The sequence below is a fragment of the Charadrius vociferus genome, unplaced genomic scaffold (genome assembly GCF_000708025.1).
Source record: "Charadrius vociferus isolate BGI_N301 unplaced genomic scaffold, ASM70802v2 scaffold545, whole genome shotgun sequence".
Taxonomy (NCBI): domain Eukaryota; kingdom Metazoa; phylum Chordata; class Aves; order Charadriiformes; family Charadriidae; genus Charadrius; species Charadrius vociferus.
In genome coordinates this window covers 675,346-700,624 of record NW_009648590.1, presented here as the reverse complement: position 1 = coordinate 700,624, position 25,279 = coordinate 675,346, and the positions used below count along the sequence as shown (strand labels likewise).

General features: G+C 35.7%; 1 protein-coding gene across 2 annotated transcripts in view; it reads right to left on the bottom strand.

Moving 5' to 3' along the window:
- Positions 1-10,585, bottom strand: part of NT5C3A (5'-nucleotidase, cytosolic IIIA) — a 13,319-nt gene extending 2,734 nt beyond the window's left edge. The window contains exons 1-7 of one of the 2 annotated variants that reach the window (XM_009886201.1): positions 10,472-10,585; positions 9,987-10,093; positions 2,872-2,970; positions 2,350-2,419; positions 1,607-1,653; positions 1,147-1,232; positions 797-886 (exon numbers count right to left, since the gene is read on the bottom strand). In XM_009886201.1, the coding sequence (XP_009884503.1) occupies positions 797-886; positions 1,147-1,232; positions 1,607-1,653; positions 2,350-2,419; positions 2,872-2,970; positions 9,987-10,088 (494 nt within the window). In that variant the 5' untranslated portion in view covers positions 10,089-10,093; positions 10,472-10,585. Of the gene's footprint in view, positions 1-796; positions 887-1,146; positions 1,233-1,606; positions 1,654-2,349; positions 2,420-2,871; positions 2,971-3,199; positions 3,215-6,289; positions 6,302-9,986; positions 10,094-10,471 lie in introns of those variants that run through there. The other variant, XM_009886202.1, reaches the window with a different exon arrangement.
- Positions 10,586-25,279: the final 14,694 nt, after the last annotated feature.

Here is a 25,279-nt window from a genome sequence, read left to right as displayed (position 1 = left end):
ATAGCATTCCAGGAACAAGATAATATTATCTCTATACACCTTCTCCACACAGACATTGATTGGTAGACTCTTAAATGTTTTTAATAAATTATGATCAAAATTTTTGAGGGAATTTTAGCCTGTCAATGAAGATTCAATCCACATGGACTTAGGCTTTCAAACAGGCAGAGATAGTGTGCTTGTCTGTTTTGCAAAAGACAAGAATTGAGTCAATATGATAAACAAACACTTCCACAAATTAAGCCTTAACATCTTGTTTCAGTAGTCCAAATTTTACAGACGGTTCTGGAGAACTTTAAAAGAGATGGGGGCTAAAAGAGATGGATCCTTTCAAACAAGGATTTTGCTGGGTTTTAAACTTGCCTTTAGCCATAAATGAAGAACAACATTTAATAGAACGCATGAAACACATTCCTCAGGTCACTGCATTTTTATCTGAGATAAAACTATTCTAGGGAATGTTTTTCAAGGGAACAAAGTTGAACTCTGTTTCCCTTACAAAAAAAAGAGCCACCAGTGCAATTTCAAGAGGATGAAAGTCTACAGAAATTAAGTTTGCAAAGATGGGACTCAAACTTTTTCTATTTTTTCTTTAGGATCTCTGGTGTGATCATTGTAAGCATTTAGCTACAAAATATGAATAAAGCGGGGGCATGGAGAGCTCGCTATGTTCCAAGATTACAGTTTCACATTGTTAGCAATGTTTTTGTTTGTTTCTTTTTTCCCCTGAAAACACACAGTAAGAATCTACAGAAAGTGCTCTGAAACAGTATTCTTCAAATCAAAAGGAACTTACTTCAGCATAACATCAGATTCCCTCACAATTTCTGCAAATTTATCCTTTTGTAAGCCTTGTTCAATGAGTAGTGCATGAGATTTATTGTACCTAGAATATAAACAAAAAATGGGTCAAAATTTTATTTATTAAGATTCACCTTTCATTAAACCTCATGATGAAAAGCAACCTGCATGGTTAATTCCTGATCATTCAAGTTAACAGCAAAGCACAAACAGTTGTTGCACAACACTCAGAGATATTAATTCAGTTAACGTGTTATCTAAAAGCTAAGTACTGCTATTAATTTGCTTTTAAAAACTTATTAAATCTAATCTTGGTACAATTTGATGATAGGAGGTGTGTCTTACCATTCTACCATATATGGATATTTTTCTTCAATAGTGAGAGCTGGATCAATCTCAATAGCATAATAGGTTTCTTTCAGCTGCAATAACTGAAGGGGAAAAACCACCAAATGTTTAATGTATTTTTATAAAATAACACTTGGTATTTGATTTAACCAATCAAAATAACTTTCTTCATTCTGATTACATTATTTAGATAAAATGGAATCTGAAATGCTCTTTGAACAAAGAGTTAGCTGCTAAATATATCTAAGAAGAAAAGTGGATGCTGTTAAACTGAACTACATGCTACGATCAAGAACACATATATTTCTGTTTACTTCTTGCAGTCAGTGAGAAAGCTCAGAGAGCTTTAAAAGTATCCCTTGTCTTGTCATGCTGCGTAATTCAACAGGCAGTACAGCCAGGGAATAATAGCAGTTGTCTGTACAACAAAACAACAGCTAGTAGGTTTTCTGTTTACCTTTTTCCGACATTCCTCTGTGATGAGCTTAGAGTTGTCAATGATGTCTGGGGAGGGTGAAAAAAAGAGCGTTAAACAAGATGGTGTATTTCTTTTACTTTGCTCTACAACACCGTAAATGGCATAGATGACAATGTGTGATGACATACCACTATGTTTCCTCAGAAATTTCCTTACCAGCAACCAGTAAAAGGCACATTTTTCTTCAAACATGAAGATGTACTATTGTCCTTCCCTTCATCTCTGAATTAAAAGGTCAATTACGGGCTTTCTTATCTGTTTCTTGAGATTTAACTGTTTCTGAAATCATCGTGAGACATCTTATGTGTTTTAGGATTCCCACTTCATTAGTAAATGGTTTCTCTTTGTTTGTTCTAAAAGGCTACATGATAAAAATGCCAAGAATTCTGAGGAGTTTACTATCTGGTTCTTGCACACGTTGGGACTATTATGGGCTCTTGTCTAGCCACTAACATCATCTAGTTCAGAACTTATTGTTTTAATTGTGAATGACAACTTATCTGATTTTAATTCACACAGACTGTGATTAAAATATATATACATAAAACCACATATAGACAGTCACTAGAATACTTCTTCATTAGGATGTACAGGTTAGGTAACAAGTCAATATAAAATCTCACATGTTAGGGAATAAAGTGGAGAGAAAATTAAAATCTAGGAAAAACTAAAAGGGGTGAACAAACCAGTCCATATTATTAAAAAAAAAAAAAAGTACTCACTATGACAAGTTGGACATCTTTTTCCATTGTAGGAAAATCTACTTAATGTCATATCAAAATCTGTAATAATCTATTTAAGGAAAGAAAAAGCAAAACTGTCTTACAACACGGAGGGACGAAATAAGGAATGGCTAGAAATTCTCAATGATCAACAATAGTTACAGCTAAGTGGCATGTGTCACAGAAATCTCCCTATTTTATTGAATGATTGTAAGGTAAGCCAGAATATCCCAGAAGAATAACTTCTTTTTCTAACAAAAATGTTTTTCTAATTCCTTTGGTCAGAATATTTCCTGAAATTACTAAGCTTACATGTTTATATCATTTACTTAACTAGTGTCTGGCTGAATTACAGTTGAATCAACAAGGGCTATTAAGAGAGTTAACGGATGTCTAAGTTTTGGAGATTTCTTGAAGGCTGACTTCTGTTATATATATATTTTCTTAATTTTTTTTTGGCATAGAGCAACAATCGCAGGATTGCTTTCATTCCAAACTGGTTACACCTTCTGTTATCTTTACCTGTAGTTTGGCAGCTCCACCTTTGATGAGGCCACAAATAATCTCCTCTACTCTCCCTGGGTCCTTAATATGGACAGTCTTCTTCTGAAATTCCGGCATCTATGAAGAGTAAGAACAAAGACAGAAATATACTTACAGAGGAAATCTTACTAGGTAATACCCACTATCCATCAGATTGGAAGCTCTGCATCTATAAATATTTTCACGTGACATCAAGACATGCTCAGGACAGAAAGGCAAGTTAAGAGTACAAAGAAACAGAAAATACTCTGAATGTATTAACCGATGACTGCCTACAGTTCTGGTTGGTTTCAACGACTGTTTTCACGTCCTTTCCTAATACCTAATTATTCAATAAGCTGACACTCAAAGAAAAGATAATTGTATTTGTAGGAAATAAGGGAGATATATAGAAGCAGGACATATAGGATCACCTTGTGGTTCATGTATGTCACTGGGACATGGTGAATCTTAAAACTATCTCTCTGTGCAATTAATATGCCCTTAAAGTTTCAACACAGATAAAGAAGGCTGATTTTTAGACACTCGTCGTTTTGCTGAGAACACCGCATGTGTCAACTGAGTACTCTAATACAACATATAGTAATATATATTACTATACTAGGCTGTATAGTAATTCCTGCTCCCTAGCCAGTCCACTAACCATTTTCCATTACCTGTTTTACTGCACACTTTTGAAATAACACGTGCTATCACACCACATATTCCTTTTCAACGAGGAATATTTCTTGAATATTACGATAAATGCTGAACTTGTTAAAAAACAAAAACAAAAAAAACAACCAAAAAAAAACCCCCAACACACAAACCCCCTCCCCAAACAACCCCCCCCCAAGCCTTTGTTTACTCTAGAAGTTTCTCTTCAACCTTGCAAAAATGATAAAAGAACTACTAACTGACAGAAATTTCAAAATTTAGTATGTATTTCTTTCCTTTATAATCATGTATGGACTATTTCTAAAGCAAAGGCATCAGACATTTGCAATCTGTCTACATAGGCATTTATGAGTAGCAAATTTTATTTTCTGTGTATAGAATATCAAAGATGAAGTGCTAGAAATTACATTTTTCACATTCTGATCATTCAGCTTTTCTTTTCTTATAGCTAGCATGTAATCTTTGCAATGAGCAAATAAAGAAAACAAACCAAAGCAACTTCTATTTCCAGATACATTTGAGGAACCAGAGTTCTTATATTGCCAATTATTAATAAGTCACACACCACTCTTTCTTCCTGCTCTTTATGCTACTAAGCCTTTTGTTTATTACTAAGAACCAACTTGAAGTCAAATTGCAATGACATTATCATTTAAGAAAAAGATGACATTTTCAAGTCTTGCGAACACGTGCATTTGTAACGAAAAAGCCACTCGTGTGTTAAGGAAAAGAAGGAGCTGGAGGTGCCTTTAAATATCAGCTCAAGTCCACTCTGACCTCCAGTAGGAGCAAACAATTACAGCTACATCATTCTCAGCAGATACTTGTCTAACCCATTCTTCAAAACCTTCACTCACATATTCCTCGCTTTTCTCAAGCACGTATTTTAGTGCTCAACTATCTTTATGTTCAGAAAAGCTTGCTTAATCTCTATTTAACCTTCCTTACTGTAATTTTAGGTCATTCAACTTGGAGGAAATTATTCTTTTTCACAGATGCTCACGGATATTTTTCCCTTCTTTCTGAAGTAAAGAACACCAATTTCTTTAATTCTTTGGCAGAGCACAATTTTCTAAACCTCTGAACAATTCTTGATGTTGTCCTGGCCCATCCATCTGAACTGTATGGTTCTTGAAACACAGCATCCACAACTGTGGGTATAACTTTCTCCTCTGCTCTTTTCAGGCCTCAGCTGAAGGGCCACTTTGTCCCATGTCTCTGGATAGTATCTTTGCATATACATTTGCATACACTGACTTTGTTAGCAGCAATATGGTGATAATGATTCAAATTCAGTTGGTAATGACCAAACATTCTTGAAAAATTACTCCTAGGCAGAAACAGGTAGTTGCACAAAGTGCTAAATTTTACATTTAGTCTTGCTGGATTGTATCTTTTCTTCCACTTCAGTGCTCCTATTTTTTAATATAACAAATAATTCTAATCCCCAGTATGCTTACTGCTACTTTGTGGCTGATATCCTCAAAGACACTAATGAAAACAGAAAATAGAAATCCTGCTAAAACCCTGATAATTTTCCAAGGTTTTCCACCCATCCAAAAAGTTTCACCTATACCAGAATATCTTGCCAAAAATTCTTAAGTCACGACAGGGTATTGACTACTACTTTGCTTTATACATCTTATAAAGGAAAAACTGAATTCATTTCACTTGATTTGGAAGAGTTAAGGTTTTGCTTTGCCATCCTATGGCAAAGGTGTTTTCTGGAAAAATGTTGCCTCCTATACCAATATAGTTGTTCTCTTATGTGGTTGCAGTGCCTTGTTACTTTTATTAGCACAGCAAATTAAAAAAAAAAAGGTACATTAGGATTGGCTTCCAACTATCAGCAACATCCCAAACTGGGAACCATTGAGAATGCTAATGAGTGTTAGAAAAAAAAAAAATTCCTGAAAAATATCCGTTAAAGAATTCCCTAATCTTTTGAGAACTACATCTACAAAGCATTTATAAATATTTATTCATAATTATGAGCACAAGTATGTCAACTGATCCAGCTTCACAAAAGAAAACATTAACAATCTGCAACTGTTTAAAGGTGTTTTATGGTATTTCTTTCGTATGTTACACAGTGCTGGTAAACAAAAGTAACCTTACCACTTGTTTGGTAAGGCATGTTTTCTCTATAATGAAAGATAAAGCATTTTGACTGTAATTTTTTCACTGTAAATTGACTAATCTAATTCCTTTGACTTTCAGGAGGCAAATTATATGTGTATTTTTAGACTTGGAACGCAAAAATTAAACAAGGTGAAATCTAAACGCGTTGTTTTGTAAGAAGTAGTTCAAACATTATTTGGTTTACTTCGATACTAAGCAACAGACTCCCTAATATAACTAATTTAAACAGAACAGATGTTGAGGGAGATGGAGAGATCAGAGGGAGAGACTGTATGAGGAAAGTTGGATTGCTTACTACTGTTTTGTTTCAGACTGAGGCCTTTTGTAAGTTCTGAAACACCCTTAGGAAAAACCTCCTTAGTAAACACTTCAGTAGATGATGTTAAACAAGAGATTGCTTAAGATTTTGAGTATGATCAAAGCTTCCTGTTTTGATGTTGTAAACTTGCACTCTTAGTCAAAATCAGTTTTTAAGGTTCACTTATTTCTAATACATCTTTCATTTTTACACAAGCATTGAAGTCAGTTGAAGAGTATTTTAATTTAGGAAAAAAAAAGTGTTCTGCAGCATGTATAACCCAGACAATTTCAGTCTCACAGGCACTTTCATAGGCAAAAACAAGTCTTCATTATGGCTATGGCATCTGATAAAGCCTCAGACAAATATGGTTAGTCAAAATAGCCACTGTCCCCATTACTAGGTCCTTGTATTCATATTTACGACTGAATGTTAAGTAGCAATTCTTTTATTTAGGCTTTATCATTATTATATTAAAAGTAAACGAAAGTCTCCAATAAGCAGTCACCAGTTTTCTGGCAAACTGTCTCCTTCTGCCTGGTTTAGCCATCGTTTTTTTGTTGCATATTTGCCATTCTTCAGAGTTGAAAGAGACAATCAGATTCCAGTTGGAAAGAACTGATAAGACAGATGAAAGAACAAAGAGTGAAAAAATGCTAATAGGAAAAGTTCGGTCAATTTGGTAAAACTTGTCTTTCTATTAATTGCTTAAGAGAGTTCTAGGAGTCAGCTCAGTATACACAAAAGGCCCAAAATTCTGTTGCACCAGTTGCCTGGGAAGAACACATACAGAGAGAAAGCCAAATAAAATACTCCACAGCAACTAACAAAGGCAAGAAAGCTTTTCAGAGCAAGGAGCTTCTACATACAGGACTAAAACTATATAAGGACAGGAAAAGGAATTCATATTTCATTGTGACATCTGAAAGTACATCATATTGAATCACTTAAGTGCCCCTATTTATGCTGTCATTTTATAAAAGTGTGAGAGGAGTTTTACTTTCTTACCAAGGACATCTATATGTTACTTAAATAGCTCAGAGACTGGTATATCTTTTAAAACATATGTTAAATGGTGACAACTCCTAAAGGTAATTTGGGGTTGGCATATACACTGGCCACAAACACATTTAAGTTTCTAGTCTCCGACATTTTTAAGGAGCCTTCAAAGCGAAGCAAGGAGAACAAAACTGAAAAAGATTATTTTAAAGGTTAAGTTTAATTTGATTTATGAAAAGGAAAAAAAGATCTGCTTGTTTGTGATAGCAGGTAACTGGAACAAGGATGTAGGAAATTCTTTTGTAGCTAACAATGTTATAGTCATACCTTGATGAATGAACAGTAATGGATTCACGCAGGTTTGGAAATCCCCCAGTCCTACAAACCACAGAATGGGTCATTTACAAGGATAGTTCTGAAAATTACAAGTCTATTTAGTATATGAGACATGTGTCTGTGTAGCTGGGTTAAATAAAGAGGAAAAGTATTAACCGTAAAGAACATATTGAATTCTAGTTTTGAAATAAAGTTTCTTATGCACAATTGGATAGCAAGAGTGTAAACAGAGCTGCTTTTATGTTATATCTGGGTGCTGCTTATATATATTGTTTTCTTAGTATTTGAGACAGCGCATGCTGCATCAGTTGCATTATTAAACAAGAGCTGGTGATAATCACTAAAATGAAAGTTAGGTATCTAAGTGAATACACAGATGCCATACTAGGAATTTCCAATCAGATATCTCAAGGAATTAGTAACTGATTGTGTGCACAAGGTGTAATGTCATATTCTGGAGTTAAGATTATACTGAACTTTATTAAGTGCTGGAGGTAGAGCAGTTACTTCCCACCCAGTAGAACAACAACGTAAGTCCCTATGATTACAAAAAAAAAAAAAAAGGAAAAAAAAAAAAAAAGTCCAACAGAAGAGTAGCTAATACAAAGAAACTTCATACAAAGGACAACGATGGGACCTTCTGTTGTTTTCACTACCTGTAATTTTAAGTTGGGAAGAATCAGCTGATGGATGACTTGCTATCTTAACTACATGGAGATATGGGTTATTTCACAATCAAATCCAGATACACAGCCTGAGATATTACTAGTAATAAGTAAAAATATAAGCGGTTATCATCATAAGCCTGCTAAGTAATGCTTTGACCAAGGACATAAAAAAATGGGGCAAAGTATTTTTATACTGATACCCTGGTAAGACTACACTACTTGGCAAATACAAAGTTTTCTTATTTTACAAAGACTAACCTAATATGGATGCCTCCCAAAAATCACTGCTAAGAATACACCCTGCATTATGGGTGGATAAAATTTTAAGGGAACTTCTCTATAATACTCAATGATTAGAGTACTTTGTTAGGTGTTAGTAATTCTGAACAATAATGACTGTTCTCATGCTTACAAACATATTAAAAATATTCCACAAAATTTCAGATGACCATAATGTCATAAAAGTGATAAGACAATGAATAAGAACTAGCTGTAATACTATTGACAATATGTGAATTTCAATTATCACATGATTTCTTTTTTCCTACTTTGTTGGTAAATCTGCCTTAGACTAGATTAGGTTTCAAATGTATTAACTTTTGATACAGAGGACGCACCAGGGTGGGCTGGCAAGGAGGGGGAACTATTAATGTTATTTCTGAAAAAGGAATATGCAAATCAAAGTGATAGAATGGATAGGATTCAATTATTTGTCAATTTTATTTCTAGTCTGTGGTGAGAGCTTCCAGGTAAAAGAATATAAACCAAGAATAAATTACATTTATTTTGGGAACTGCAAATGCTCAGTTCCAAGGCCTGTGACTAGCTATCACATATACTTACTTATGGACATGTACCAAAAGAGGCAGGGCACGGCATCAGTGATAGCCGTGAAATTTGATACCCTGGCAAGCTACTTAAAATTGGTTTCAGCGTTCTTGGTGGCAGAAAGTAAGAGTTTGGGTGAAATTATAAAGAAAAGGGGCACATTCCTTAGTTTACATTTACATCTTATTTTCCACTCCTTTTCGCTTTGTGATATTATTACAGAACATTGTTTTCTAGAGTAAGTAGATGAAAGTAAAGCTTACAAAAAAACATTTTGAAAAGCATGCAAGCTTCTTCTTGTAACTTCTGCTATTTGCAACGTCTGAGTTGCAAGAAGTGGGGGAGTCGTAACAAAAACCACAGAATGGGAGTGTGTGTGTACCTTTTCCTCCATCTATATACACTCATATAGAGCTATGTGTGCTCATATGCTTGTATATGTATAAACCAAGTTTTGGCTTTAATTCAGACAATTTGAATTTTGGTCCATGAGTGCAACAGAGGTTTCTCTTAGCAGCCCCAGCTGTTAGTAGACTTATCTTTTAGACAGGAACATAAAAGCTACTGAACACGAGTATAATCACATCAGTCACTCCATTATGTGCAGCTAGTCAGGAGAACTGTGCTAGTGATCATGCTGTTCACCAGCATAACCTGAGCTCAGGACAGATATTTATTAATTTGTAATTACCAAATCAAAAACCATAGTATGTCTTATATTCACATGATGTAAACTGAAATGGGGTAAGAAATCCTTAGTAAGTAGTAATTACCAAATTACTCTTTAGATAGTTTTGCCAAGAAATAGCCTTAGGACTACTTATTGAAAAAATAAATAGGCAAATGTTATTATGGAAACAAAACAACAGAACATTGAGTATCTTTACAGTTGCTTGATAATATGCTGCAAAAATGGATACCCAGCATAGGTTATATGAAATAACTAGAAGTGGCTTCACTACCTAAGCTATTTTAAGAAATGGAATAGGATGCATACTAAAAATGTTTTTTCCTGTTTTACTTTGTTAAATTATTTACATCTCTTACACTTAATGGGCTGGATTCTGATATTTAGTTTGGAAAAAAAAAGTTACAAAAAATCTGGAGAGGGCGTTCACAGAAAACATGACAACAGCATTTCCTCTTGTGCTTTTAAAGGAGAGTACCTGTGCGTTGAGCTTAGGGCACTCCTGATTCTTCTGTCCTTGATTTTGTCCTACTGCAACAGCATAGGTGGCAAGCAGAGTCCAGAGACGCAGGGCTTGCATACAGGCTGCCAACAAAAACCAACCAAATCCTTTTAAGAATTGGTCTGCTATATTATGTGATTTTGCTATTCCTGGTGTATAGAAATAAAAGCAGACATGCATGGTACATAGCTACGTCACTCTGAAAATACCCACACTTAAGACTACTCTGATACATATTTATAAGTAGAGGAACATTTACGTTGAAATAACCTGTTCAATAAAAACTGGTAAATATATTTATTCCTTCAATGCTGTTGCCAATTCTGTGCTATCAAATGTTTCATTTAAAAACACAATTTGTCACAATAAACAGCTGTAAGTAATGCCTAAGCTCGTAACTCTGACTTAAAAATGCAGGCAGAAGATAGCCAGTGCTGTTGATAGAAGCTGTGCACACTTACCAGAGGGTTTCGCAGGAGCAGCTGCAGAAGCAAAAGAAAATTCCTCTTGCTTGAGGAACACTAATATAGCAGCACAAAGTGCAGTTGAGGGCGTTTCCAAATACAGCCTGACTAATCCCCGTGCAAAACCCCAGGGTCCTGTGACGCACATCAGCAATGCACAGCAGTTTGTTATGCTCAGCAGTACAGCCTGCCGGGCTTACGGATGATCAGCTGGTGGACCAACAACAAAACCTTTGACCTTCACTGAATGAACAGCTTTCATGGATGCAGCAGGCAAATTTGGACTGCTCTAACAGAGAAAGGCACTTGTTTTTCAAAGCACAAGTTTAGTACTTTGTTACTTTTTAACCCTTTTACAAACCCTTTCCAAGTATTTTAGGATTTCCTGTTGCAGAGTGCCACAAATTTCTTACAGCTCATTGACATGGTCTCATTACCGTTTACAAGGGAGCACACATTTATTTGTCTAGAAAGAGCAAATTGATTACTTAACTAAAGTCAAAGCAAAGATTAATTATCTATGTGATACTGAAACAGGAAATCAAGGAGGCTTGTCAGGAATTTTGAGACACTCAACATTCTTTCAGAAGTTTGTCATTAGGCATGTTGCCTGATCAAAGACAGTAACTATGTGACACAGAAGATGTATTTAAAAGGAATCTTTTTTACCGTGAGAGAATGAAGGAAGTATTGCCTAATCTTATTTACACTTTGAAGTTGTGTAAATGCTTGGAAGTGTCACATGAAGTTAACTCTTCCTATAGCAAGAGAGCGAGCTTCCCTGTACTATCCCCTAATTTATTTCAACCAATGATCACTATTTCAGGCTGCCAGAAGTAACCACAAACATGAGACCAATGAATATGTGGTCATGAATGTAGCCAGCGCAATTGTCAGAATTGAAGCAAGGCAGGTTAGTAGTATAGCGCATACAAAACCCCCAATGCTATAACCACTACCCCCCCCCCCGCCCCACATTACCAGGACTCTAGAAATTCATTAGTTATGAAAACTTCCTTGTAAGGAGGATGTGCTGGTTTTCTACATTTAAAAAATGGGTAGACTGTTTCTGAATGGTACAGTGGATCCATATATGTTTTGTGTCTGCATTCCAACTGTAGGCCAGTACGTACTCTCTCAGGATTCCTCAGACCTATACAGAGCACTTTCATTTTTTTCATTGGTGCTGTGTTTTGACCCAATGAAACAACTAGTAAATACTTCAGCTGACACAAAACATGCAACTTTAATCAATGCTCATCCTCTTAGAATTGAACAAGATCCCCCCAAAATGTACGTTAAGGTCTGTTGTACCATGAAGCAGCAAAACAGCTTGAAAGCATTTTCAAAATATAACATAATCCCTGCAAAGACTGTATACAGTTGTCCTGGTTTAACCAAACAGTACATCAAAATTACTTGGCATTGCTATTTGCCAGGATTCATAGCTCCCATTAATCTACTTGTTATAGCATTGGTATACTGTTGCAATAGATAACATACAGGGAATATTGCCTTTTGGAGTATTTTAATAGTTAGCATGCTTTTGGTTAATAATATCTCCATAATAATGTTTGGGAAAGCTGTGTATAATGCAATATCTTGAATAAATATGAATCATTTCCACAACATAAAGCTGCAGTTTATGTCAGTGCTGGATTTCCAATTTGAAAAAGTCTTTTGAACAATGAAGTAAAATACGCTTGCTAGATGAATCATGTAGTTCAGGTAAATGCATCACTTTATACGTTCTGTTTGCAAAGTACCTGTCTTTGAGCTTTTATGTATTTAAAACGTGACAATGCTACTAATATAAATGAGTCTTGTGAACCTCATGGGTGAGACTGGGATGTGGTGGGGCTGGCCTGTTGATATTCTGGTACTTCTCAGATGTGACTTAGTGAGAAAATTAATTCTAATGCCACCAAGAATTGAAAGAAAATTAGCTTGCTCTTTATGAAAGTTGTGGAAAGAAAAAAAATGCTTTGTCTTTTTTTTTTTAACCTTAGCTACAATTTAAGATTGAAGAAAAGAGCTGCAGAAATTAAGTCCAACTTTTACAGACTAATTTTTGGTATACCAGACTAATTAGAAAGCATTTTAAGTGAATGATTATGGTGTAAGTGAAAGAGCTAGAAAATGACGTGAGCAAAATTTCTGTAAACATTAATACAGCCAACACCTAATTCTTAGAAAAACATCTAGTCTATCTCTAATTACTTTCACTTTAATGAAAATGCTGTATATGAAACTCCTCATCTACAAAACAAGGAAGACTGTCTTTGCAACCTTAAGAAACCTTTGTGTCAAATCCTTTAATTAATTAACAATAGCTACTACTGACCAAGTTCTGCTACTGCTGATTTTAGTCAGTTGAGCATTTTGTTTACGCTGTTTAACTTCTGGTAACAGGCGAATTAAAATTACCACTTCTTTTTTAAAAGGAGAGAAACAAAGTCCAGTATGCCATTTCTACTCTCACAATACTGAATATTTAAATTTATTTTAATAACTATATTTTAAGAACCACAAACTAAAGAGGTACAGCTGTTTCAACACATAGGTTCTATTTTAACCTTCTCTCTTTCTTTGGCTGAGGGCTGGATCTTGACTGAAGAATATTTCTACACAGAAAGAGAGAGAGAAAGAGAAAGAACAACGCTTAAAATATTAGATGACTTGTCATTCATATAAGGCTAGGAAAAGATTCAACTTTATATGGTGGTGTGTTAGGTCAATTTGGTTTGCAGAGATTCAGGATGCTCTCGAAGAGTATGAAGCACTGGAAGTTTTAGTCTGAAGCAGAGAAAAACTGGTTCTACCAGTCCTTACACACCTCTGCCCTAAGTTGCACCTATTTGTGGAAAGAAATGAAGACAGCACAGATAAGTTATGTAAGCAAGTAAGCTGAATGTTTTTTTTTTAAGGTATAAAGTCGAATGCTTCAACAAAAGTGACATCAGCTTTTACAGATCAAGAAAGAGGTCATATTTAGGAGTAATTTCTGTCCATTAGAATATTTGTACAAAAAATAGAGGTGACTGAATCCTGTCTACAATATAAACATTAGCTGGTGGCTTTTCATGACCTTAATACCTTTTATTCTTGTTTAATGAGCCTGCTACAACTGAACAACTTTGACTATATTCCCATATATTTAGCATATTCGCCAACTTTACTTGAGCAATACCTTGTTTTATTGCAGGGATCAAATTTAAACATTAAGGAACTGTATTTGTTTTCTAATTTTGCTTTTGTAATAAGTCTACTTAGTACATATTTTCCGAAGCAGACTACTTGATATAATCTCCACAAGACAGGGAAAGCTAACTGAACCTTAGGCATTAAAGTACAAAACCAAGCAGAAGAAAGGACCCAATGTAAAAGAATGTAATTGAAACATGGTTTTTATTCATGTCCTAGTGAATTGAGTTATTGAGCTGCATATTGGTTCCAGCAATAGCTTTTTGTATTTGTAATTGACAATTACAAAGAAAATAAGATAAATGTTTGGTTTGATGAAGCTGGGGTAAACAAAGGTTTAGAAGGATGCCTAGCAGAATTTCAGATACTACTTATTTTTCCAGTACAAGTGTGGTGTAAAAAATTGCTAGCCATATTTACAGCTGGTATGATGCAATACAGAAATATTATTTGTATACGAAAGTGTGTGTGTGTATGGTAAAGATGACTCATCACAAATGTAAGAGATTCTATAAACAGAAAGAGCTTCAACAGCACTTGCAATGCAAAAGTGCTAAGAACATACTAAAGACCCAATTCATTAAATTGTGATAAATCCAGAGAAGACACATGCTAAGGTGGTGAGGGTCTTAACCTCTATGGTTTTAAGACTCAGCAGTATCATTTTAGCTGAGAATTTGGTTTGTTTACTCAGCTATGACATTTTAAAAAGGCAAAAATAAATGCATGCACAGAACAGATTAGAGGAGGTAAACAGTGTATCACAAGACATATTTAGCAACTTTAATTGCTGGAGATTTTCCAGATCTTATCAGAGATCAATCTCACTTTACAATACAAGAAAAAACTGGTGATCATCTATAGTCGACCCTTTATGACTGTATTGAACACATAAAGTTATTAATGCTAACACATACACTCAAATGTACAAAGAACAGCTAAACTTCTTGAGTATTTATTCTTGTTGTGTTTAATACAACAATCACTATGATGTTGCACTCACTGAAAAATGGCGTTCATTAAAAAAAGAAGGTTACATAGAGATACATTCTAAATCAGCAAGATAACTGGACAAGAACAATGATTAGCTTATGTTAAGGTCATGCAGTGAAGTAAATTATTCTGGTTTAATGATCTCTCAAGGTGGTTACTCTATGAAAGTCTACGAGGTCAGAATTAAAAGGGGGAGTTTGTGTGTGTGCGTGTTTTTAAAAAAAATAAACACCAAACCAGTTTCGGCAGCTCTGGAAATCTAAAATGAATAGAGTTTTTAGCATCAGTTTGAAACATATAGAAAGCCATGACTTGCAATTCTATATGAAATTGATTGTTCAGATGAGAGAATAAAAGATACTGCAGCATCACTGTTCCTTATGCACCTTCCTCTTGTGCTTACAAATACACTTTAAAAGCAGAGATCTCTGCTGCTGATAAATCAACAGACATTTTGGATCTTACAAGCAAATAGGAATGAAGGCAAGCCAAATACATTGCTGACTTGGTATCCTGAAGTCCAGGTAACAGAGCATAAGGGTAAAAGGTTTTGATGGACTTCAACATTAATCAAAGACATATTTCTTAAACACAGAGGTATTGTTACACATTACAAAACTCAGAAAGAACTTTAACAACTGTGGCAATAGAAGTTGACACTTTATGCAGTATCTCAAATACTCTATAGAAGTCTATGAAGAACTAATAGTAACTAGGCCCTGAATTTCCACTATTTCATGTGATCTACTCCCATCAGTTATTAATCTGGGCAAAAATTTAGTCTGTCTGAGAGACTATATAGAGTACAAACCATACAGAACTAGTTCTGATGATTCTGGGATTGAATGAATACAGCTCAGGACAGGTATCTTCTGTTGCCTCCAATTGTATGTTAGGGGAATCACCTTATCTCTGTGCTTTGCTTCCACTCCCTCACTTTGGAAAGAACTAACCTTTGCAACTGGTAAATTTCCAAAAGAAAAAAAAAAAGTAGTTATGTATTGTTTATTACTCAGTGAGTATCTGGAAATTAGCAAGTAATCTTCAGCCAGTAACCACGCATCTTGGAAATAGCGGTCTATAAATGACATCCTACCTGAGCCAGAATTTAATCTGAAGTTTTTTTGTTAACCATTCCTCTCTTCCCCTTGCCAAAAAGAGAATATAAAAATATTCTAAATGTAAGCAACTTCAGATCAATACTAAGAAGTTATTCTATTATGCTTAAATTTTACGAATAGCTTCTAAGGCACTAGAATTGAAAGAAGAAATCAAGGTTGTGACACTCGCTCAATCCAGGGCAGAAGAAAACTTACCCTTTTTTCTTGGCTTTCATACTTATATTTCACTGGTGCCTATTCTTACCAATGCTTTCTGGATAGCCCTCTTTATAAATCCATTATGCACTTACAACTTAAATACCAAATGCAGTTCTGCTTTCCCTGCCTTACAGGGGACAGAGCAGAACTGGAAAAGGCCCTGAGAAGGGCAGTAAGGATGAGCCATGATATGAAAAGCTTCCATACAATGAACAATTGAATATAACAGAAATATATTCAGCCTGCAAAAGAAATGACTGGATGGCATAGAAAAGGTTAATAGGGAAACATTTTTCACTATCTTTTCCAGTGTAAGAGGTAGAGGTCATCAACTAAAATTAACAGGAGGCACAATCAAAACAAATGAAAGGAGTCAGCTACAGGTCACACAATTAAGTAAAATAGTAAGATGTGAAATTCCTTTCTGGTGATACTGTAAGTTTACACAGCCTTAAAAGGTACTGCATAACAACATGAAAAAAGCTCATCTTAAATTACAGACACTGTCTCTGAAATACAAGCTGCTAGAGGCTGGGAAATCATTCTGGAAAAAAAATCATGACGACTTGCTCCATTCTTATGCTTTCCCTAGCTCTCTGCTATAGGCGACTGCTAGACAGATGGTACTATCTCTATCAGGCAAGACCTTTCACGAAAGGTAAGTCAGCACTCCCTGTTTGTAAAATGTGTCGACAGGGAGAATCATTTGCTCTTCATGACAGTGCTTCAGTTTAATTTCCAGTATCTTATTTTTCACTGCATCCTTTCTTTTTTCTACTGGTTCTTCTTCAGAGAGCACAGACACAGAAAATTCATTTTTGACAAATTAGAATTTTTGAATTTGAATGGTAGTCTCATTTTCCTTTAATACTGCTATGGTAACAGGATAGATGTTGGGAGTCTGGCTATCTGAACGATCTGCTTTCCTCTCATATTACATAGAATCTAAGCTTACTGAAAGAATGCTTACAGGTGAGGTTGTTGGTACAACTAATCCCTCTTCAAAATACCTAGGCAAACAGTAGAGAATGCTAAGAACTGGCAGTATGTAGGTAGTGTGTTATAAATTCTTATTTACCTATCAGGTGAGAAAAAACTCACCGTGCATAATAACGCAATTTTGATGACCTATACTATTTTTTCCCAAAACTGTACATTTGCATGTATACTTTTTATAATTAAACGCCCTGTATCTATCTATACGCACATAAGTTTAAAGGATTTGAAACAAATGCTTGTTTCCCTAGAAGCTTCCCATGTAACACTGCCTAGAATGGAATATGCAGTAAGCCCAAGGCCTGGACTGAAGCAGTTGCTGCTGATTCTCTTCTTCTCTTATCTATCTGCTTCTAAGAAAAAAACATCTGCTTAGATTTTTTTTCACTAAGCCTAAGAATGCTGTATCTAGATCAAATAAACTCTGACCCTTGAATGGTGGAGTTGCGGGACTCAGTTTGAAAGCAAAGTCAGCAGGACAAAGTTTAATCTACAATGCATTACCAGACACCGCAATTCTGATGGAAGAATGTAGTGCTAATACAATATTCCAATTAAAATTACACGTTGAGACTAATTAAGCTTTGAACTGTTAGGATCTCTGAGTACAGACCCTTCTTTAAACTTCTTGAAAAAATAATCCATTAAGTCTAAAGATGAAATACAGCTACCACACACTTATTTTAAAGGTAATAGGCAGCATGATGACTTGAGGTGTGACGGATTGTTTTGCTTCCATGTCTCATTGCTTTACGGGTGTTTCTGACTGCTAGATCCACTCAAAGATGCAACTGGATGCTTCTTATTTCTTGTATCTCTGTGTAGTTGCCCTCTGGAAGTGATATAGGACATGTTCAAAACCAGTTTGTACTAATACTACCACTACTTATACTTTGTACTATACTACTACTGCTGCTAATGTACCAAAACTGCTACTGCTTTGTACTTATTTCTCTCCTTCAGTTTCCTGTACAATTTTTCCATGGTAACACGCAGATCAGATTGAAGCTTATCCATAACTGATTTATGATGCAAAGGCAGATAGAATCCAGGATAATAAGTGCTGCCTCAATAACTGCTGGGTGTAAAAATTACACTTTTAGTCTGATAAGTAGTAAGTTTTCAACATAGAGGGAAAGCTTTAAAGGAAGTTTTAATGGTATGTTTCAGTAGTATTCACTCTGTCAGCATTAAGGTGGAGTAAAACAAATTCTTAGGTAAAAAAAAAAAAGCTCTAATAAACTTGGATTATTTCAGTGATCCAATCTGCAAAGCAGACAAACAGTTCTTTATATAAGGGTGCAGGAAGGAAGCTACAACTAATGAGTGGGGAAACAAGTAAGAATAAGTACATTTGAATAGGAATCTTTCTTGGTGGCAAAACCAGCTCAAGAAGTCTGAAATTCTGTATTCAGATACTTAATGAATCTTGAGTGTCCAAGTCTGGGCCTTTGCTCCACCCCTTTAAAAAACCTACAAATTAAATTAACTCTTTTATTTAAAGGTTGGCATATATGAAAGCAGAAGCCACATTTCCTTCTAGCAATAGGCATTATTTACATAATTTACAGAAATGTGGTTAAAATTTTTTTTTGTAATTACTGTCTAAGTCAGTGCAGTTCTGTATTCTCTTGTGACATTACTGAACAAAAAGAATATAGTTACTTTTAGTATTTAAACCTGGTGTCTACTTTGACCTGTGTGCTGCAACCTTAAACATGTCTACTTGTACTGAAAAATGGCTCAGTTTTTTTTTAACATTTAAGTAAAATGCTCTATTGATATAAAGACTAGGTAAATTAGAAAAACCCAGTAGACTTTTAATAAGCACTGATCTTTTTTTTTTTCCTTAACAGTCAGAAACTCCCCACAAATAACCTGAGATAGAGGTGACCAACACAACAGCCACAGATTCCAACTTATTGGCTCAGTGCCAGACAAGCTGCTGCATGATTGACATGGGACTAAAAATCCACCTACTGCAATCATCGTAAGTTCTCTGATGCTTTACAGCAGCTGACCATTTCTGCTTGATTACTTTTGGATAAGAGAAAACGGCTGACATCCAGCAACTGATCAACATAACCGCGATACGAAGACCTCTGCCATAGGAAGAAATAGTCACTACAGATCAACTGCTGCACAGCAGCACGTGACTGCAAGAAGGCCAGGGGAAAAGTTAGACTTCATGTCCTAACCTTTATTTTCCACGTTCTCCATGACAGTATACTTACCCAGCTCTTACCCAGTCTTATCTGGCTGTATATCTCTTTGCACGCTGCTTAGGAAAGGAGGCCAGGAAGAACAGTTGTGAGCTATTCCTGCCTCTCAGTTGCTCTTAGCATGTGATGGGATCAGCCAAATTTCAGTGCTGAGCATCTGACAGGCAGCAGAGACACAGCTCCTACTCCAGGCCCTCTTGCATGCAGGAGCAGTTCAGTTGTATGTGTCTGACCCGGAGTCAGGTAGTGGCCAAGAAATGCCAGTCGTTGTGGGACAGGACTTCTTAAGTGACAGGTTACTTACAAAATAATGTATGTCCAGCTTCAGAGATCTACTGTGCAAACCGCTACAATATTCACACTACTGCCACCTGCTGCTCTACACTGTCTGCTGCAGCTCAACCAGCTAAAATTTAAATCTTGAAAATTAATTACCATCTGACAAACGCCACAAATTATAGCAATAAAATCTAACACTGTGCTTCTCTTCCAATATTTTTCCTTAAACTCTCTCCAAGACTTGCTCTTCACAGTAAGTGAAGAGCACACTGTAGTACACTTGCACAAAATATGCTTGTCTATGCACACGTGGAGGGAAGAAAGGGGGCTGATGGCCTGAAGTCTATTAACGTGAATTTGAACTAGCCAACACAGACAAAGATTATGTATTTTGCATTATGCAATTCATTCAAGAGAAAATAAAAGTTAAGAAGCAACTATTATTTTTTTTAAGGACAGAACTTCAAAAGTTCAAATATATTTTACAAAGTTTTGAGATTACTGAAACTGTGACATTTTTACATTTACAGGTACATTTAAAATTGCTATTGAATTTACAGCTAGTATTCTCCTGCCTATAAATGCATGAATCCATACCCTGGGTCTCTTCAATGCCTATATTAATCAATTTGGATATTTTTTATAAAAGTTCTTGTTAACTCAAGAATGACTGCTGAAATGCTATGCAACTTTAATTCATAATATGAACAAATTTGCAATGATATGTGTATTCAGACAATTAAAAAACCTTCTTACTGCTTGTTTGACAGTTAAAGGTAACATTTAATATTTGCACTATTTGCTATTGGTCTTAATCTGTAAAGAGTTTAATAGAACAGACACCATTATAGCTTAACCAATAATCAAGAGTTATCACAAAGAGGAGAAAAATCACTTGAAAGTATGACTTAACACATACCAAGCATTTATGAAAAAGTAAACATATTCCAGACCAGAATGATTCATTGAAAGATTGCTTTTCTGTCTTGGAGAAAGACTTTATACCAAAGGGACCAAGTTAATTGGTTTTAAAATTTTAACAATATTCTAAAAATTAGGGACAATATTAGGTCTCAGGACTTCTTTCAATATTCACTACTTAGGTTCATATCACAGCACCGTTCTTTTGGAACAGTATTATTCCCACATGGATCACATCAATGGACTGCTCTCAAGGTCACGACATTTTAAATATTATCACTGCAATACCCAGAAAGTGACAATATCCTGCAGTGGTATTGTTAGAGAGTCCATGTTCCTTCCATTCTCCTTTCATTGATTCCAGTTTGCTCAGGCTCAAACTCTTATTTGTCTTTGTAAAGGAAAACATATGTATGGAGTTTCACATACCAGCCATTTAGATTCTTGAATATGTATGCTACATATTACATACTCCTTTACTTTATTCTCCACTTGGAGGTCATCAATGTCTTATGCCAAGGTAACGTCACAGTTACTACAACAAGTAGTTACTAGCAACAAGACAAGAATAAAGAAGTGGAGTGGTATGTGACTGCTGCAAGTTGTAAAGGTCTTTATCCTTCATCTGTGGCACAGATGCTCTGAAGCCCCATGAAACAAGAAGCCAGTCTCACCAGAGACTGGCAAGTAGAAGAAAATAATGATAATAAAAAAAAAAATCTCCCCACACAAACCCTATGACAGTCCCGCGCGTAGAATATGTTCCTTTGTTTCTTAGGGGAGTAGATAAATAGTAGTTACCTCACTCACTTGTTTGCTTATTTCTCTCCAGGTAAATTCTAATACTGCAAAAATCCATGCATTTCTTTTCCTCCCCCAACATACTAAAAAGGAAACTGACCAGTGACATTTAACAATGACCGGTTGAAAAGTTTGCTGTAAAATGAGAAACTGCTTTTATTAGGTTGATTTTTAATTTGCTGTTGTTGAAATTTGATATGAAGTCTGTTTCTCAGGTAATTAGAACTTCTCACTTCAGGGACAGAATGGAGAAATAGACAAATGCAACTGTTTGCCCAGTTTTCTGGTAATAAGTCTCAGTATAAGGTATTCTGCTATTCTGTTTTCAACCAGTTCTTTGATGTTTTTCATCCTTATAAAATAAATACAATAAAAAGCTCCCAAACCTAAAGAGTGAGGAACACGCTGCTGAAAAAAATCCAAAGTTCTAACAATCTTGTTTATTAAACAGAGAAACAACAAAAAATACTGTTATTCCACTACGCATTTTTTCTTACATTAACCCAAAATTTTAGTTAGCATGGGCTATTCCTTACAGATTAATGTTTTCAAAAGACTTAGGCAACTTTTTTCACTCTAGTTTGTGAACATATGTTTTATGCTGAGTTTCTAAAAGACTTTTTGCAAAGAGTAAGCAAGAAGGCGAAGTCTATTGTCAGCAGAACTTGATTGCAAACTTGTCTGGGGCCTGAAAAATCCAAAAGATTGAGTGTTACTGTAATGTTTAATCTCTTTTTAAAGTAGATATCAAACATTATCTAGCAAGTTACTTTAAGAATCTAATTAATTATTAACCTCTTTAAATTAAAGTTAGCAACCTTGCAGCTAACTTTACCTTCACCTGACTGCAGGAATACTTTTACAGTTACACAGAAATGGCAATTTGGCTGTGCAAAGTAACACAGAAGGTTTTCGGAGGTAGTTGTTTCTTAACACACAGTGTAAAACTTCACGTGAATGGCTATATATTTACTATTAAAGTCTCTGTTAACTTCAGAAGTGGTGCTGAAGTAACTCTGTCTACATTTAACTGTGCCTAAGGGAAACTGCCTACCTGCAAACTTCAGATGGTCAATGAGGACACGATATTAATACTTTAATTCCAAACTTAAACCTTTGCTTCCACATAAGATGCAGTAATTTTATGGTGTCTTTATTAAGCTTAAATTTGTGTACCTAATTACTTTGCTAAAAATTCATCTACTGAAATGTGAGACAGATATTTAAGAATTTCTTGATTTTTATTATTCAACAAGGAAACACAGTTACCCTTATATTTCTACAATGCTTGAGAATCCTTTCCACTTTTCTTCACATTAAAAGTTCTTGGTGTCATAATCCCTGATATTAACTTGTTTTACAGATATTCTATTTGATTTGTAAAGGTCACTGTCTTTTTGGCATTTAAACACTGCTGTAAGCCAGCTTTTTCCTTACATTTGGGTCTTATATTCATCTAATTTTAACTAAGAAGAATAATAAAAAAATTTATTGCTGCAGTTAACTATAATGAAAGAATATTTCATTGGTATGAATTAAAGTCACATAACTAAGGCGTAAATAGGCCTGCTCCCTACTGATTTTGATAAAAGTTCTAAATCAAGGTAATTCTGAGTATAATGGGGGTATAAAACCAAAGTATAATGTGCCCCAAAGAAAACTTGAACTAAAAAAATCTGCTGAAAATACAAGAACAAACTTGTAATTTTAATCTAACAGAGAAGACCCGCCTGGTATAGTAACTTGTCTATTAGAAAAAACGTATTTAAATAAAGCAGTGTTTTTCCCCACCAACACCCTAACTTACACTAAATTACAGACTGGAAACAGCACCTTCTCCCCAAAGCTGAAAGGAAGGTCTCTCTTGTAATAAACTAAAACAGATACAGTGTCTTGTAAATTACAAAAGCTGAATCAAATCTGCATTGGTGGATAAAACTATTTCAGGAAGTTCTCCAGAGTGCAGCATATTCAAGTAAAACAAACACTTAAATACATTTTTGTCCTTATTTGACAAACTCAACTCCTTGTTATGAAGTTTACATAACTATTCCACTTATTTCAAAGAAATTTCACAGCCTAATTACATGTCCACTGAAAATACTCCTTGAGGAAGAAAGAAGACTTGCAGGTGATAAACTAAAGACGTTTGTTAACTGAAGAAGCTGCCAACTTGCGTATCAGTTGTGTCCTGGTTTGAGGTAAAACAGAACCAATTTTCTGTTCAGTAATTTTACTTTGCAGCTCTCCAAGCGAGCAGATAGTTTTAACGTGTTGCATCCGATTGGTAAAATGTTTCCCTATGAGAAGGCTGATATACTTGGAACAAGCTTTAGTTTTACCTTGCAATTTAAAGTTGAGAAAAGCTCTAATCATAAAAGCAGAATTTTGGGAAGTATTTATTTAGGCTCACAGATCTGTGTCCAAGAACATAGCTCTGAAAACATTATCTGAAGTACATACTTAAGAAATTCACTTTACAGAAATCAATTTAACATTGGCATTAAAGATTTTTTTTTCCCTACCAAAGGCAAAATCTTTGCAACAAAGATAAAAGTTAAGTCTTCCCAGCCAAAACACCATTTAAAAATTGGACAAAAGGTTAATACAAATACATCTTTACCTATTATTAGGGACTTTCTGAACTACAGCTCAAATGGGATATTGTGAATATAAGTTGGTGAAACTATTGGATCTGCCTTTTGAGTGTTTGTATGGTCAGGCTTTTAAATGTTACTTTATTGTCCACATAATTCTAAAGTAAATTCTAGTATTACAGTACTAGAATTAAAGACAAAAAAGAATAATTTATAGTTAACCAGTGTTATGCCACTGTAAGTTTTCAAATGAGTTTTGTAAAATCCTACTATAGAGTCCAGAGCCCCCTTTTTTTAGAAATAGATCTAAAACCTCTTTAAAGGGGAAATCCAAACTTTCTGCTCTCCCACAAGCTGTTATTGTAAGTGGGCTCACAGAAACTAAAAAGCAAGACAATCCCCTCCAAACTGTTGATGACTAGAAACAGCATTCAAATATTTTTTCAACAATAAGTATGATGACTCTATGATTAGTAAAAACACACAGTGGGATTAGTCTCTGGAAACACATTACCACAAATTGCATTGTATGACGTCCACTGGTGAGTGTTGCATCACACAGCCAAGTGAGGAATTAGATAGCTCACAATTTACGCACAGAATCCTAGTTCTCAGCAAAATCTATGTTTCCATGTATAATTTAAAGAAAAAAAAAATAGATCTGAGCTTTTAGTAAGGTTTTGCAGGGGAGATCACAAAACATCCACCGGCTAACATCAAGTGACATGATGACTTCAGTTCACTTCTTCAGTACAGTGGTGTCCAAGTCATAGACTTTGAAATTCTGAAGGATTTCAACGTAACCAGCGTGTTGTCTAAACTAAGACCTTTTACCACCCAGTGACTGATAAGCAGATATTTAAATACTACCCTAAATAACAAGTTTAACAAGGGCAGTAGAGATCGAGCTCCATCTTCCTTTTATAGTAACCGTGAACAGGCATTGCTTCCCCGATTCAACAGAGGGCTGAACACGCCCCCCCACTCCCCTTTTCTTTTAAAGGCGTTACAAGCAGGCTTGTAAATTACCACCAAGACCTATAGTTTTACGCATAGGTACATATGGGCCAGACAGGACAGGAGGGAGCAGACAATTTTCAGCGCTGCGGTGGAACAGCTGCTCCTGCCCTCCGGCTTCTGTCCTTACGATCAGAAACTGGGCTCAACCACCCCTCCTCCGCCCCGTCGCCTCAAGGTGCTGGGCACAAGACGCAGAGAGCCCCACACACCTGGAGAGGAGACCCATCGCAACTTTTGGTGCCAGCCAGCAGGCGAACCTGCCTACAGCAGGGTCTGGAAGGCCGGCATGTGAAGCCGGAGGGACCGGCGGCTTTGGGGCAAGGGGCTGCTATTTGAGGGCGGCCTGCGTGGGACCGCCCGCGCCTTGCGGAAGGAGGGATATCCGCCTGCGCCCAGCGGGGCGGCCGTGGGGCAGCCGGGCCACCGAGGGGACGCCGGCCTTGGGAGAAGGGC